We start from the raw sequence: 16,871 nt of genomic DNA on the forward strand, positions 1-16,871 counted from the left end.
ACCTCTGGGGGACATTCACTTTTTTTTTTTTTTCTTTATTTGACACTTTCCCACTGTAGCTGGGGCGTCCATAGGAGCTCTAGTTACAGGGGAAAGCAACCCCTATGGTGACATTCGTCACCTGCAGAGCTGCCAGGGTCTAATCTGACCCTCCAGCTCTGCAGTAGCAGGGAATCCCAGGAGGTCACATGACCCCCCGAGGCTCCCGTAGTGAAAGTACATGTTACTTTCACTTTCCCCATACAGTGCTCATTGAGCACTGTATATCGGGGAAGCAGAAGGCAGGTAGGGTTAAAAACCCCTCCTGCCTTCTGTTCCGGATTATCAGCTGTCACTAACAGCTGCTAACCCGTTCCTGCTCTGACTGATTGCAGAGGCAGGTGACTTAAAGCACCGCCGTAATTTTACTATCGGCGGTGCCCAGGACCAGCCGCCGTAAATTTACTATGGCTGGTCCTAAACTGGTTAAAGACCAAGCAATTTTCATTGTTTCATTGTAAGAGCCATAACTCATTGACATGACAGTATGAGGCTATGTCACGTTTTAATGGCACCACTCTGGGGTGCATATAATGTGCTGTATAACTTTTATTACATTTGTTGAAGGGGGGGGGGGATTCTGCTATTGTTTTTGGGTTGTGTTTTGACAACATTCAGTAAAAATAATATGGTAACTTTCTTATCTGGATTAGACACTTACTGCGATACCAAGTTTATATCCATTTTTTATTTTTTTACTACTTTTTTTTAACAATAAAAACACATTTTATAAAGATAAACAATAGAATCTACATCAGCGCATTCTAAGAGCTATAACATCTTTAGGCCCCCTGTCCACGAGCGTTGCGAAGTCCCGCGGCAGATCTCTGGGAGCAGGAGCCGCACACGAATCTACGCCGGTCAGCCTAATCTCATAAATAGGCTGACCGCGGAGAATCAGGGCAATTCGCAGCATGCTGTGAATTGCCTGCCTCAAGCGGAGAATCGCAATGATTCTCCGCTCGTGGACACGGGGCCGGCGCTTTCCATAGCAATGCGAAATCACGCCTGTGGACAGGCACCCTTATTTTCTGACATCTGAGCTATGGGAGTTCGTGTTTTTTGATAAGAGTTGTTGTTTTTATTGATACCATTTTGAGGTAAATAAGAACTTTTTGTTTAATATATTTTTATTCATTTTATCTCAACCTCATATACAATACAGTTGAGAATAGAAAAGCTCAATGGCATTATAGGGCTTTGACAAATAGGCCTTATGAACCCCAATTAGAAATGTTATGTTCCAATTAAATAAGAAGTTTTTATTACATTTTTGAAAGGTAAACAAAAGAAAAAATAGCAATTCCGGCATTGCTTTTTAAAATAATTTTTACGACATTCACCGTACCAGAAAAATAACAACCTTTTCATTGCTTAGGTTGTTATGAACGTGGTAATACCTAATGTGTGTTGAATTTTGTTGGTATTTTAACCATATAAAACAGTTTTTTTGTTGGGAAAATACATAGTTTTCTAAACCTGGAGTTTTTTCTTTAAATTAAACTTTAGTGTTTTTTTTTTTTCATCCTTGATGGAAACGGGAAGATGTGATCATTCGATTGCTAGGATAGTACACTGCATTACTTAGGTAGTGCATTCTACTAAGCCTATAACAAGAAGCCTATTAGACTTTGCAGGAGGCAGGTTCTAATAGGCTGAGCTACATGGCAGGCATGGAGGCCTTTTCAGTTGCCATGGAAACCTGTTGGTACCTTGTGATCACACTGCGGAGTGCTTATGGGTGACAGGAGCCCCCTTCCTCTATCGCTTGCTTACATTCTGCAGTTTGTATTGATTTGTGGGGTGTAAGCTGATGAAGGGGTTAAACTGCCAGGATCTACAATTTCTTCTTTCCTGGCTCACAGAGCAGGAGCCTGGCTGTCAGTAGTCCGCTAATCCACCATCCTAAAAAGATATATGTGCATGCTTAAAGCCCATTAGTGAGGTCAGAAAAAAGGCGTACTGTGGTGCCTAAGAGGTTAAATTCCAAATAATTTTTCTTGGAGACTTTTTGTGTTTTCTCACAGTGTTCATCCATAAAGATGGAGAAAACTGAAACAATCAACTTTGTGGCATGGAATGTAGCTAAACCATGCAGTTTATTTGAATGCAGTCCCTTGTCCACCCCCTACCCCCTCTAATACTGTCTGAGAAGTTAAAGAAGTAAATACTTGCCAAGAAATCCAGAATGGGTATCCGAGTCTTGGCTCCATCTCCCTGGCAGCTGGTACCAGATAGATGCAGCTGGCACAAATGAATATATGCCAAAAGCCCTTCTGCTCAGGGTGGCAGCATGTTGAAATATATATTTTCCCTGTATAACTAAATAGTAGCCAGGGTTGGACTGATCCACCAGAGAACCACAGAATCTCTTGGCGGGTCCAAGTTCTGACACAGTAATGGGGTCAAAAGCTGAAACACAAGGCAGCCCCATTTATGAAGCTAATTTTTAGCCAATCACTTGCTGCTAGGATAAGTTCTTATGAAGTTGATTTAAGCCCCATTCACACGCAACGATTATCGCTCAAAATTCGTTGAAACGATGGCATATGAGCGATAATCGTTGTGTGTAAATGCTACCATCGTTTACTTTTCGGCTGAACGATGATTTTAAGGTGAGCTTAAAATCCATCGTTCAGCTGGAGAGTAGATAACATAGACCGCACTCTGCATCCTGCACAGGAGTCCGAGATTACATTGTATTTAGCTGACAGCCTGTGCCAGAACAATGGAGCTGTGTGCAGAGCTCAGACCACCTGCTGAGTTCGGCAAACAGCTCCTGGACGCTAATTTACACGCAAATGAAGATTATAAAGTGCTAATGGGCATTAGTGTCCATTAGCACTTTATGCAAAACGATCGCTAAAGCTGTCAATCTTTTGAAAGATTGTCTTGGCGTGTAAATGGGCCTTTACAGGTAACCAATTACAAATAATTAATGATATGATCCTGTGTGCATAATAATAATAGTTATATAATGATGGGAAGTTCATTAGTTTTGTATAGATTGACTTTGGGTCTTTATCATCCTCATTAGATCCTAAGTCAGGCCAGTCTGACCCTAACCGCTTCCTGCACATTCTTGGCCCATCACTTAGCAAATCTAATGGCTCAGTTTACCGGAGACTTCTTGCGACACTGTCATCCTAATATGTGTTGTGTTGAGTGTCCTGTGCTTTAGAGCTTATCTACCAAACAACCAAGCCCTTTGTAGCCCCTGCTTTTCTCTGACCTCATTCTACTCTCAACAGTTATGTCGGCGACCTAGAAGTAGATGTGGAGGTGAAGAAATATTTCTGTAAAGCTGGAGTTAAGGGTGTGCAGGTGAGTGAAGTCCATTAAATCACAAGAGCGTATAGTTGCTGAATCGCAAAAATTCACTTCAGAAATGTTTATATTCCTTTATCACTTTTTATTATTTTTTTATCAGCTGCACGGGATGATGCGAGTAATCTTGGAGCCACTGATAGGCGATGTTCCCATCATTGGAGCTATAACTATATTCTTCATTAGGAGACCGGTAGGTACCATTTTTAAAGTAGACTTAAACAGTTTCTTAAGGGTATCACTCCTGTGTGCTTTTGCACATGAGCGATAATTGCACACTAAATGATGTGGAGCGCCTCAGATCTCTTCATGCCGCCCTCCTCCATTCAGCGTGAACAGGCAGTTGTTCATTAATGTTTAAACCTGCCTGTTTAATTTGGCCGACAGTCGCTTGGTTTTTAGGTACGTTAAAAAGCAAGCAACTCCAACAAGTGAGTGATTCTCACTATCTTGCCCTTCGAGGTCCCATCAGTAGTACATTGGCAGGGGTCTTCCGCCCAGATCTAGCATCAATAAGCTGCACCAGGTTGATGTGTGCAGATTTCTGCAGGAAGAAGATGGCTCCGTTCCTACTGCAGTGCCCTGACTTGCTATTACAAGTGAAGTTCCCATTTACTTAAAGGGGTTGTCCCGCGCCGAAACGGGTTTTGTTTTTTTTTCAACCCCCCCCCCCCCCCCCCCCCCCCCCGGTCGGCGCGAGACAACCCCGATGCAGGGAGGTAAAGAAAGCTTACCGGAGCGCTTACCTTAATCCCCGCGCTCCGGTGACTTCAATACTTACCGCTGAAGATGGCCGCCGGGATCCTCTGTCTCCGTGGACCGCAGCTCTTCTGTGCGGTCCATTGCCGATTCCAGCCTCCTGATTGGCTGGAATCGGCACGTGACGGGGCGGAGCTACACGGAGCCTGCATTCTGCACGAGCGGCTCCATAGAAGACTGCAGAAGACCCGGACTGCGCAAGCGCGGCTAATTTGGCCATCGGAGGGCGAAAATTAGTCGGCACCATGGAGACGAGGACGCCAGCAACGGAGCAGGTAAGTATAAAACTTTTTATAACTTCTGTATGGCTCATAATTAATGCACAATGTATATTACAAAGTGCATTATTATGGCCATACAGAAGTGTATAGACCCACTTGCTGCCGCGGGACAACCCCTTTAATTGGAAACTTTACTTGTAATACCAAACATGGCCAATGCAGTAGGAATGGAGCTGTTTGCTTCCTGTGGAAATCAGATCCATGCATAAGTGCACTGGCCTGGGCACACAGCTTATCTGTGGGGGTTCTGGGAGACAGACCCCCACTAATCTACTGTTGATGGTGTATCCAAATGTATTTCCCACTGCTCAAAGCGTCTTTTAAACTCCTTACTTAACACTCAGTGCTGTGTGGACAGATACATTGTCACGATGGAAGAACCGGTCGCCTGTTTGCCACAAATTGGGGTGCTTTCTCTGTATATCAAGACGCAGACTTTTCAAAACTTTCAAATACAAACTTTAGTTCACTGACCCGGTGTTACAAATTCTGAGTGCACGATCCCTCTCGCATCAAAGAAACAAATGAGTGTTGTTCATACATTGTTCATATGCATCACCCATTACAAAACAAGTGAAAAACTAAACTTGTTGAGAAAAACTTGCTGAACACAACCTTCCCCAATAACGTCAGCTGACATACCGCCTCAGAAGGGTTCTACAGACCTTCACCTAGCAATAGAAGCCTGGACTAGTAACACCCACTCACCAGAAGAAGATTCCTGTTTCTTTTAGATACCCCCTCGTGTGTGTGTATATATATATTTTATGTATATATATTTTATATATATATATAATATAAATAAATACTATTATGCCGTTTCTTGCTGAACCAGGTTTAAGTTTTTTGTTTTTTTTCTCCTTTTCTTATAGATGTTAGACTTAAACTGGACGGGGCTTACAAATTTACTGGATATTCCCGGCTTGAAGTAAGTGGTTCTCTGTTAAGTCTTAAACTTTTGTTGTCTCTCATTCCACATTAAATTTTTGTGGCTTTTATGTAGGTAATTTTTCAGCATTTATTCACTTAAAATGTGATTTATTTTTATTAATTTATTTTTAATGCAAAATGTTGTCTTCAGTAAACTAAACTAGTTTGACTTGATCTTATACTGGAAGCTACTGGGACCTGCATGTTTTTAGTTCTTGGATCAGGGGTGAACATCTATCAAGACTCTGATAAACATGAGTCTAGCAGTAAAGGCCCATTTAGACACAACGATTATCGCTCAAAATTCGCTCAAAAACCGTCTTTTGAGCGATAATCGTTGTGTGTAACTGCACTGACATCCTGCAGTTTTCGTTAAGCCGTCGCTCATCGTTGTCTTTCAGCGTGCTGAAAGACAATGATGAGTCTTATCAGGGATTCACAGCAGGATACAGCTGATTCTATATTTTCAGCTGTATCCCGCTCCCTGATAACAGGCTGAGTATGAAGAACAGAGCGGTTCAGCTCTGTTCTCCGTACCTGGCATGGAGCGCTTAGCTGTATAACAGCTGGGCTCTCCATGCAGAAAACATCTGGATGCAGAAGACAAGCCGGGACACCCCGCTTGTCTTCTGCATCCTCCGCTCCGAGCGCTCTGCTGTTTAACAGCCGGACGCTCGGAGCGGAGAACAGCTGTATGCAGAAGACAAGCAGGGACACCCCGCTTGTCTTCTGCATCCTCCGCTGGCAGCGCAAGGTGATCGCTCATCTTGAGTGATCATCTTGCGCTGTAAATGACACAACGATTATCGCTCAAAAGTCGCTTGAGCTACATCTTTTGAGCGATTATTGTTGCGTATAAACCAGCCTTTACTAAGGGTCCATTTACATGGAATGAATGTCGAGTAAACGATGCCCGACACTCGTCCCTGTGTGTCCGCGCTCCCGTGCCGTCACACGGGAGCTTGCAGAGCTGCCTGGTTCACGGAGCGACCAGCAGGGGGGGCAGGGCAGTGCAGGAGATTTCACTCTTCTCGCTCCCCTCTCCATTGACATAACACAGCGGCCGCTAATTAAACTGAGCGATGAGCTAATCGCTGATCTTTTATGCTGCATAAACGTTGAGCGATCAGCTCATTGTTCAGCTTAAATAGCGTCCGTTCAGTAGTGAATGGCCAGTGTGTTATATGAATGGAGAGGGGCAAGGAACGAGAGGAGAGAAATCTCCTGCACTGCCCCGCTCCCCTGCTGGCCGCTCAGTGAGCGAGACGGCTCTGCTAGTTCCCGTACGGGAGCGCACGACATTCGTCCCGTGTAAATGGACCTTAACACGCAGGTTTTTTGTTTTTCGATTGAGGTCTGTAAATACGTCTTATTTTTGTGCCACTTTAAATGGGCTCCTGGATGATTTAATGGCGCCTAAAGTCTACATTTGTTTTATTTCAGTCCATAAGCTACACGATTTGGATCTATTTCTTGCCTCATTACATTTAATTTCACCTTTTTCATATCCTCAGTGTAATGTCAGACACAATGATTATGGACATAATTTCTGGATTCCTTGTCTTGCCAAATCGTCTCACCATCCCACTTGCCGCTGACCTTCATACTGCAGAGCTGCGCTCCCCGTTGCCTAGGGTAACTTCTTCATCAGTTCATTCTTTCTTTAAAGCCATATGCCCATTTCCGAAAGTCCTAATAATATGTCTTCATTTTTGTTCAGGTAATTGTAAATGTAAAGATGTTCCCCTAACAAGATTCCCTTTTGCAATTGCAATGGGAAGAAACATAAATAATGAGATATTTCCCACAATACCGTCTCGAAAATAAGGCGGGGTCTTATATTAATTTTTGCCCCAAAAGAGGCGCTAGGGCTTTTTTTTCAGGGGAATGTCTTATTTTACTTATTCAGCAGGCTTGGTCCAGGTTCTTCCCGCTGGTGTACAGAGCTCTGACGCAGTTCCCTCAGTCCTTGGCCTCCCACACAGGATCACTTCCTGGTTATGGGATTGATAAATACCACCTCCACAAAGCGATGGCTGTGATTGGTACTTCAAGCACTACATTGTTTGGCTGCGCCACTGGGCTCAAAGAACCAATCACAGCCAACGCTTCGTGGAGGCGGGATTTATGAATTGGCTAAGCCGCAGCTCAGTCAATTCAGTAATCCCGCCTCTACAAAGCAATCGCTGTGATTGATTCTTCAAACACTACGTTGATTCGCTAAGCCGCGGCTTAGCCAATCAGTGCAGCGCTTGGAGAACCAATCACAGCTATCGCTACATGGAGGTGGAATTTATGAATCACGTAACCAGGAAATGGGGAACCGATGTTGGGGCTCTGGAAAGCAGCGGAAAGGGCCTAAATCAAACCTGCTGGGTAAGTGACTTGGCTGGCCTGGAAAAGCGCTGTAAAAATGCAGCAATTGTGTTTTTATGACCCTTTTCATGCACCCAATGCATTCATATTGATTTTTTTAAACTGAAACTAGGAATTATTTTCAGGGTAGGGCTTATATTTAAGCCTCCCCAAAATCCTGAAAAAATGATGCTAGGGCTCATTTTCAGGGTAGGTCTTATTTTCGGGGGGAAACACGGTAGGAATGATTTTTTTATTTTGACATTTCTTTCTTTGTATGATGGTAAATATTTTGCCTTTACATTGCCCCATATGCACTGCTCAGACAATGGCAAAGTAAACTTTGCAACTTTTAGCATTTACATGTAATGTCCAATGAAGAATTTGTAATATAAATGATAGGGGTTCCAGCTATTGAGGCAGGTCCCTGTCAATTAAAATTAACCTTTTTTTAGTATTTATTGTTAGTTCAGATATAAATCTTTGCGTCCCAGTTATTTTGATAAAATCTATATTGGGTAATTTCTATTTTTATCATTCCCTAATATATTAAAGGGGTTCACCGGGACTAACCTATTGATGACCTATCCGTAAGATAGATCATCAATATCAGTTTGTTAGGGGTCTTACCGCTCATGATGCCTGCCAATCAACTGTTTGATAAGGCTGCAGCCTCTTCTCAGGCATATGACGTCACATTCATTGGTCACTCTCATTCTAGTAAATGGGAAATACCAGGCACAGCCGCTATAGAATGAACGGCACTTACTGCGGTGACTTCTAACAGCTTGATCAGCAGAGGTCTCGAGCCACGGAGCCTACTGATTTGGTATTCATGACTTATCCTAAGTATAGGTCAACAATATCTTGCTCTCAAGAAAACTCTTTAATATAGGTTCATCAGAATTCTCATGCCCTTTTATTTGAAATCAATGGGGTGTTGTTGTAAGGCCATGTTCACACCTGCGCTCGGGGATTCCGTTTTTCTGCTCCCGTACAGGAGCAGCAAAAAGGAATCCCCTGTCCAAATGAATCTGCCTTATGACGCAACTAAATGGTGCCAAACAGACCCCCTTGACCCAACATTTTACCGGATGAAAAGTCCTTCATGCAGGACTTGTTCTTCCAGCATTTGTGATGGAACCTACGAACAGAGGCTAAGATCTCCGATGCAAACATCAGTTCCTCCTGGGCATGTGGATCATAAAGAGTGGTTAACGGCTCAGTCAGACCTGCTGTAATGAGCTGACGAGTGGCTGTTTTAGGAAAGGTGTTGACTTGATGAGAATTGAAAAGTCTCTATAGCTTTTAGTAACATCATTTCTGTCTCTGTGCTGCATGGATTTCCTATGTGCTGGTGCATTTCGGCTTTCTAGTCTCATATGCAGTTTTGCCTCCTTTCAGGGCATTGTGCGCATTTACCTGATAGAAGCCCGGAATCTCGCTCCTAAAGATTTTCAGATGGGAGGTATACTGGCAGGAAAGTCGGATCCTTACGCAATCCTGCGTGTTGGGACACAGGTCTTCACCAGCCGCGTCATAAATGAAAATCTGCACCCTGTATGGAAAGAGATGTATGAGGTACAGCACATCACTCCACAGTTGGAGTTTGTTTTTTGTAGCACTGACCATCTATGATAAACCCGTACTGTGGAAACTTCCTGTGTAGTATATGTATTTTGTAAGGGTGCGTTTACACGTAGCTGATTTGGTGCAGATTTTGCTACAGATCTGCAGTAGATTTCAACCTTTCAATTACATTCAAGTTGAAGGGGTAAAACCTGCTCCAGATCTGCATCAAATGAGGCAGCAATGCTTCATGGCCTGATATAGACATGGGTTAGGGCTTGTTCACATCAGCGTTCGGAAGTTCTCTTTTCCTGCTTTGTTCGAGGAACGGCTCGGAAGAGAACCCCAATAACTATAATGGGTTCCGTTCGATTTCTCGCTAGCAATGCTGCATTTTGTCGGAATTCACAGGGTGTAATAGTGCAGCTTGCCGCTCTATTTTGTCCTGTTCTCTGGCAGAAATTGGCAACGAAGGTTCCGAAAGGAACGTCTTACGCTGATGTGAACGAGCCCTTAAAAACGTGTTGGTTTTTACAAAATGCTGCAGTTTTACTTTTGTTAGGGTGGCTTCACACGAGCGTGTTTTTGTGCATGCATACGCACGTACAAAAAAAACACGCTTCTGTGTGCAACAATGCATTCACTATGGTATGTTCACATGTCCGTGCTTTACAGGCATGTGCCTGCAAAGATAGGACATGCGTGCACCATAGGGAATGCGCCCATTGTTTTCAATGGAGCCGCGGCTGCTGCCAGCGGCTCCATTGAAAACAATGTTCTGCCGTCACCCCTGCATTCTTTTTCAGGAAAGGGCTTTACATATAAGCTCCTCCCTGAAAAATAAAAATTTTAGTGAAGAAAAAAAAAAAAATTAAAAATTTTTTTTATACATACATACCTGCCCGCCGCTGCCGTGACCCCCGCGGGGATGAAGAACACATCTGCCGAATGCAGCAGATGTTTACTTCATCCCCGCTAGTTTAAAGAATTCCCTGCTGCTACATCTGCCACATCTGTGACAGATGCAGCAGAGGAATTCTTCAATTCTCTACCGCAGCTGTCACACGTCAGCTGCAGTAGAGCATTCTGCTGCCGGCAATTGATTTCAGGGAAGGGCTTTAAATATGCCCTTCCCTGAAAATCAAGTAAAAGTGGTTTAAAAAACAAAAAAAATAGATGCTCACCTTGCTTCAGCTGCCGGGGCTCAGCCGCATCTTCTTCTGCTGTCCCCTGCACTGTGTTGCTGACCTATCAGCAGGTAGGGATTTTGAATCCCCGCCTGCTGAAAGAGCTGAATGTGATTGGCTGCCAATCATAGGCAGCTCTCGCCTGTCATTCATTCGGGGAGATTTTAAATCCCCGCCTGCTGATAGATCAGCACCACAGTGCAGGGGACAGCAGGAGAAGACACTTTTGAGCCCTGGCAGCTGAAGGGAGGTGAGTATCTATTTTTTTTGTTTGTCTGTTTTTTAAAGCCCTTTCCTAATTTTCTGGGAAGGGCTTATATTTAAAGCCCTTCCCTGAAATCATTTGCCAGCAGCAGAATCCTCTACCGCAGCTGACATGCGTGACAGCTGCAGTAGAGAATTAAAGAATTCCTCTGCTGCATCTGTCACAGATGTGGCAGATGTAGCAGCAGGGAATTCTTTTAACTAGCGGGGATGAAGAAAACATCTGCCACATGTTCTTTATCCCAGCGGGGGTGACGGCAGCGGAGAGGTAACTATATTTTTTATAATTTTTTTTTACACTAAAATTTTTCTTTTTCAGGGAAGGGCTTATATGTAAAGCCCTTCCCCGAAAAAGAATGCACGGGTGCAGGCAAACCATTGTTTTCAATGGAGCCACTGGCAGCAGCCGCGGCTCTATTGAAAACACTGCACGGACCTGCATTCAAGCGTGTTTTTGCACGTACATGGGTGCGCACCTATGTACACGCAAAAACACGCTCATGTGAAGCCACCCCTAGGCCTCATGTCCACGGGGAAAATCAGGCCCGCTACGGATTCTCCATGGAGAATCCGTAGCGGGTCCCTCCTGCCCCGCGGATATGAGACATTAAAATAAGAATTAACTCCCCTCTCGCCCGCTCCGGATCTTCCCTTCGCCGCGGCTTCATCTTCTCTCCGTCGCGGCCGGATCTTCTTTCTTCGGCCCGGCGGATGCGCAGGGCACGTCGGTTGCGTGCCCCGCGCATGTGCCGGCCCCGAAGAAAATGGAAAATGGAGCATGGTCCAGATTTTTTCATGCTCCATTTTCTTTAAAATCACTTTTATTGACCATCCGCGGGTATTTATCTACCTGCGGTGGTCAATGCATCCCTATGGGATGCGGATCCGCGGGCAGGAGAAGAGTTAAAATCCGCTGCGGATTTTAATTCTTCTTTTGCCCATGGACATGAGGCCTTAGCCTTTAAAAGGTGTCATATCTACAAGACTATCTTTAGTGGGAGAAAACACCCATAAAAACAGTCACCTCCAACCCCCACCAAAAAAAACATGCAAGAAGTTCTTACAAAAACTTTTTTTTATGTTTTTCAAACAAAAAATGCAGACTCTGACTGCCATAAAAAAAAGTGTGGTTTCATAGATCCAGTAGTTATGTATTGCCTAATATTCTTACCATTATTAAGTTTTTTCTTGAATACTTGAAAATGCATCTGGTAATATTCTCACTGTACTGAAGACGCGTTTCACTTGTGCATCCTATATAGTATGTTCCGTTTCACGTGGTCTTTGTTTCTGTATACAGGTTATAGTGCACGAGGTCCCAGGCCAAGAGCTTGAGGTGGAGCTATTTGATAAGGACCCTGATAAAGATGACTTCTTAGGAAGGTAAAAGGAATACTTGGTAAATTCTAAATGTGACGCAATTCAGTAATAAATTACTAACTTCATCCTGTAAGTATCGTTCACTGTGAATTTGAAACCTACATTTAAGAGGGTTATCCACTCTTTAAGAACGAATTAAAAAGAGCTGCAAAACTGGAAAAACATAAAAACTACATGGTCTCTGCGATTCAGCGCTGCAGTTCTTGCAGTCCACCCTTACAGACATGATATGACCACTGCAGCCAGTCAGCGGGCGCGGTAGTCACTTGCCCATACTACTGGCATCGCTGCTCAGTGATGGGAGCCACATGATGCCAAGAGCATGGCACATCATTGCTTTAGCCTCTGGTTGGTTGCAGCAATCACCAGCGGTATGACACGTCCGTACAGAGAACAATATGGGACTACGGAGAGCAGCATAGATCGCCAGGGCCGGTGAATAGTGTGGTGGTGGTTCTTTTTTTTAATTTTAATTACCCTTTAACGATAGTCATTCTTAGCTAATATGCACTGTGCACTAAAATTAAGCATTTTGTCTATGCTGGCTGCCGTTGCAGCACATTTAAGAACATGTAATTGTAGGATTTGAATACTTTAATTAGCATATGGCACAACTAAACTTGCAGACGTCAGTTAGTACACATGCATTAACTAATGTTTATTTTTAGTCCTTCTTCTAAATTGGCATGTATGGTCCTGTACTGAGTAGCTGAACTTCTCAGGGTTGTTTAGTTAGTATTTACGTAATCCCCTCTTTAACCCTTTCCCGCTCCAGGGCGTAAGTTTACGTGCTGGCAGCGGGGTACTTCCCGCAACAGGGCGTAAACGTACGTCCTGGGGATAGCGCGAGATCACTTATGATCTCGCGCTATCCCGTAGCAGGAGCCGGCTGTCAGTCATAGACCCCCCGCTGTTAACCCCTTCCCTGCCGCTATCTATGACGTCATCGGGCTCTTGCGATATAATCGCAGATTGCCCTGCTGGTTACTATGGCAACAGGACGCCAGACACTGGCATCCTATATTGCCATAGCCTGTGATCGCTGTATAAGTAGCCCTGCCGTGCCTCATTACAGCGATCATCAGTGCTGTACTGTAAGTGCCCCAGAGGGACACAAATTGTGTAAAAAAAAAACAACAACTTTTAATGCTTTTTTTTTCATATTAGCATAAAAAAAAATTAAAACCCCACATATTTGGTATTGTCGCGTCCGTAACGATGCGTACAATAAGTTGCACATGCTTTTGACTGTGCACAGAAAACAGTGTTAAAAAAAAACGCTACAAAACTGAGGCAAAATGCTACTTTTTAGCATTTTGCCTCCCTAAAAACGCAATAAAAGTGATCAAAAAAGCAGTATGTACCCCAAAATGGTACCAATTAAAACTACAGCTTGTCGCGCCAAAAAATAAGCCCTCATAGAGCTCTGTACATAAAAAATAAAAAAGCTACAGGACTTTGAATGCAGCGATTTAGAAGAAAAAGAATTTTGGTCTTGTTGTAACCGTACCGACCCGCAGAAAAAATGGATTGTGTCATTTATGCTGCATGATTAACGCTGCAACAAAAAAAAACTATGGCAGAATTGATGTGTTTTCTCTCCCTGCTATCATAAAAAAATAAGTTTTACAATTTAGTCAATGTACTCAAAAGTGGCACCGATTAAAAACTACAGTTCGCCACGCAAAAAACAAGTCCTTATACGGCCGCATTGGCGGAAAAATAAAAAAGTTATAACTTTTAAAAAATGGAAAATCCGCCAAAAATCGTTGCGTCCTTAAGCCCAAAATAGGCTATGTCCTTAAGGGGCTAAAGGGACTCTCCGGTCCCGGGACAAATTTTTTTTTCCTATGACCTGAAGGGGCAGTTATATTATCTGCTATTAGTCTTCTGTGCTAGTGCCTCTCCAAATCCGCCAGTTCTCAGTCCTGTTTGCATAGCCACCTTGGCCGACTAAAATCTGTAGATTTCCTAATCTCCACAGTGCATCGGAAGTGTTAGATTACCAATAAACCATATCTGCTCTCTGATTGGTCAGCAGTGTTCATATGATCAGCACTGGCCAATCAAAGAGTGTGCATTAGGTAGTTAAAAAACTGCAGTGGCCATCTTGGATGGATGAAAACTGGGCCCAGAAGCAGCATATTGAAAAGGCAACGAGAGAGAAGAACAGCGACGGGTAATAAAAAGAGATCCCCGGCAATCACCTGATCTCCTGGCCCACTTATCAGAGCAGGAACCTGGATGTGTGTCATAGGGAATGAGTGCAGAAGTACACAGTCTCGCTTCACTCCCATTGAAATCGATGGATGCTCATTTGGCTACTACACTTTCAGCTCTTCCGCCTCCGACACCGCGGGAGACGGATGTGGTAATGTAATAGCTTGCTTCAGCTTGATTTCAATGGCAATGAAACCAGCTGGGCTACCTCCCTCTAGTCTGCTATGATGTATGTCTGGCCCATCTCACTGACAGCGGGCTGGGCGATCAGGTTATCACCAAGGATTCCATACAGAAGGTCCCTGGCAGTGAGCTATTGATGACCTATGCTGAGAATAGGTCATCAATAGCTTTTGCCTAGAAAACCCCTTTAATTTTGTAGGAAGCCACCATGCTTTATTATGTTGTAAAATTACGATCTGTGATCAAATGAGTTATTTTTCCTATGCGAAATATTGTATCTCCATCTGTTATATGTTGCTTTTGTTTCATTTTAACCCTTTCTCAACGTGGTACTTGTTTTTGCAATTTTTAATTTAAATCGCTGTTTTTCCTCACTCAGAATGAAGTTAGATCTCGGTGAGGTGAAGAAAGCTCAAGTTCTTGACAAGGTCAGAAACGGTGGCAAATTAGTGTTGAAATTCCATTTAGTCTTGCTGTATTTAATTGTTTCTTTCTTCCCAGTGGTACCAACTTAATAATACCAAAAGCGGGAAGCTACATCTCAGACTGGAATGGCTTACCCTAATGGCCAATCCTTCCCAACTTGAGCAGGTACAGGTTTTTTGCCTGTTATTTGAGATGTGTTTCTTATGTATATGTAAGGGTGAAGGAGTAGGATGCTTTTATATAGAATTCATGTTTATGTAATTTTTTTTAAATATAATCTACAACACTCATGATCTGAATTACCTCCTCTATCAGTGGAGCTTTCTGGAAAGGCCACGCCAGCGAAAACACATTTTTCCATCCATGCCCCCCTTAACTGATTGCCTGTCACTTTTTGGAGGTCGCCTATGTATATTCCAGCCACTTCCCTGCAGTGCAGCCCCCTGTCTGATGCGTATCAGGCACCATCTTGAAGCTGAGAATTTTTACTTTCAGTTTTGCATCTATCCCATGATACATCAGCACAGCATTAGCGGAGGCTGTATCATTTTTGCCTGCTGGGGGGACAGTTTAATTGTCATTACCTTTTTATATTCACCTAAATAAGCTACAGACCATAGGTATACATTCAGGATCGACTCAGTATACACTCCTGTATTATAACTATGTGACAGGAGCTGTGTGATAATCATCAGTAGCTGTGACAGGAGTGTCTCTTTCCTCATTTAGGCAGTTTCTATGGTAAGGATCATGTTAGATGCATATGGTCCGAACCTGACAATTTAAGCAGGTCCAGCCGATCATCTGATGTGCATAGTGGCTTCCCACTGTATACCGACCTTTGCTGTCACAAGATATACCACAGCTAGAGAAGTGCAGTTGACCGGAGAGCATTTTTATGCTTGCTAAACGGCATGATCAGGAGGCAAACAAGCTTTCTGTTAAAAGCCCCTTTTAATAATAATACAGTTTGCAATAAGCCATGTTTTAGAGGGAACTTATAAGCAACATAAACTAAAGTTTATGTTCTTATAGGATAAAGGCTGAGGAGTCAAGGGATGTGCTTTTTATACTTACTTGGCTTCCCTTTTCCTCACTGTCAGCACTGGAAGTTGGCAAACATCAGACTCCTCTCTGCAGTCAGTGGGTGCCCATACCCATAGAGTGGGTGCCCATACCCATAGAGTGGGTGCCCATACCCATAGAGTGGGTGCCCATACCCATAGAGTGGCATGAGTGAAGAGTCCGATGCACGTACCGGACGCCGGTTTCTAGGGCCGACAGCAAGGGAATGGGGATCTAGATAAGGATCCTTTCACACAAGTGCGATGATCGCTCAGTGAATGGAGGCAGAGCTGGTCGGGGACACCCGCCCGCCTCCATTCTCCACAAACAGGCAATCATTCATAGATGAACGACTGTTTGCAAAGGCGATTCGCTTTTGATTTTTATGCCTGCAGAAACTTAACAACTAAATTATCATTGGCCCGTTCAGTTGCTGGCAGCATTCACACTGAAGGATTATCGTTCAAATTCCCGCATCCAGACAGAATCTGATCCATAATCCTTCAGTATAAAAAGGCCCTAAGTATAAGGGCTAATGCCCATGGACAGATGTCTGCTGTGTTTCCCGCAGCGAAAATCCATAGCTATTAGGTTCTATTGAGCCTAATAGCTCACATGCGGAATTCTGCTGCGGAAAAAAAATTGCGGCATGTTCTATTTCGCCGTGGATTTCCGCAGCAGGAAGTCTCCATTAATATAGTATTAATGGAGACCGGGGAAATCCGTGATCACTCATGTATTTAAACGCGGTATTCCCACAGCAGATATCCGCGACGCTTGTGGACATGAGCCCTTAAATGCAGATTCCTGGACTCCACAATCCCTGTCCTATAAGACCATAAGCTTAGTTTATAGGTGATGACGGGTTCCCTTTAAATCTATGTAT

The 16,871-nt window shown here is 43.6% G+C and overlaps 1 protein-coding gene across 1 annotated transcript in view; it reads left to right on the forward strand.

Annotated features, from left to right (window-relative positions):
* Positions 1-16,871, forward strand: part of ESYT1 (extended synaptotagmin 1) — an 88,301-nt gene that overhangs the window by 27,929 nt on the left and 43,501 nt on the right. The window contains exons 5-12 of the mRNA XM_066585162.1: positions 3,291-3,363; positions 3,470-3,559; positions 5,279-5,334; positions 6,851-6,971; positions 9,096-9,272; positions 12,012-12,094; positions 14,874-14,922; positions 14,996-15,085. Of these exons, the coding sequence (XP_066441259.1) occupies positions 3,291-3,363; positions 3,470-3,559; positions 5,279-5,334; positions 6,851-6,971; positions 9,096-9,272; positions 12,012-12,094; positions 14,874-14,922; positions 14,996-15,085 (739 nt within the window). The remainder of the gene's footprint in view (positions 1-3,290; positions 3,364-3,469; positions 3,560-5,278; positions 5,335-6,850; positions 6,972-9,095; positions 9,273-12,011; positions 12,095-14,873; positions 14,923-14,995; positions 15,086-16,871) is intronic.

Source organism: Eleutherodactylus coqui, chromosome 1 (genome assembly GCF_035609145.1).
Source record: "Eleutherodactylus coqui strain aEleCoq1 chromosome 1, aEleCoq1.hap1, whole genome shotgun sequence".
NCBI lineage: Eukaryota > Metazoa > Chordata > Amphibia > Anura > Eleutherodactylidae > Eleutherodactylus > Eleutherodactylus coqui.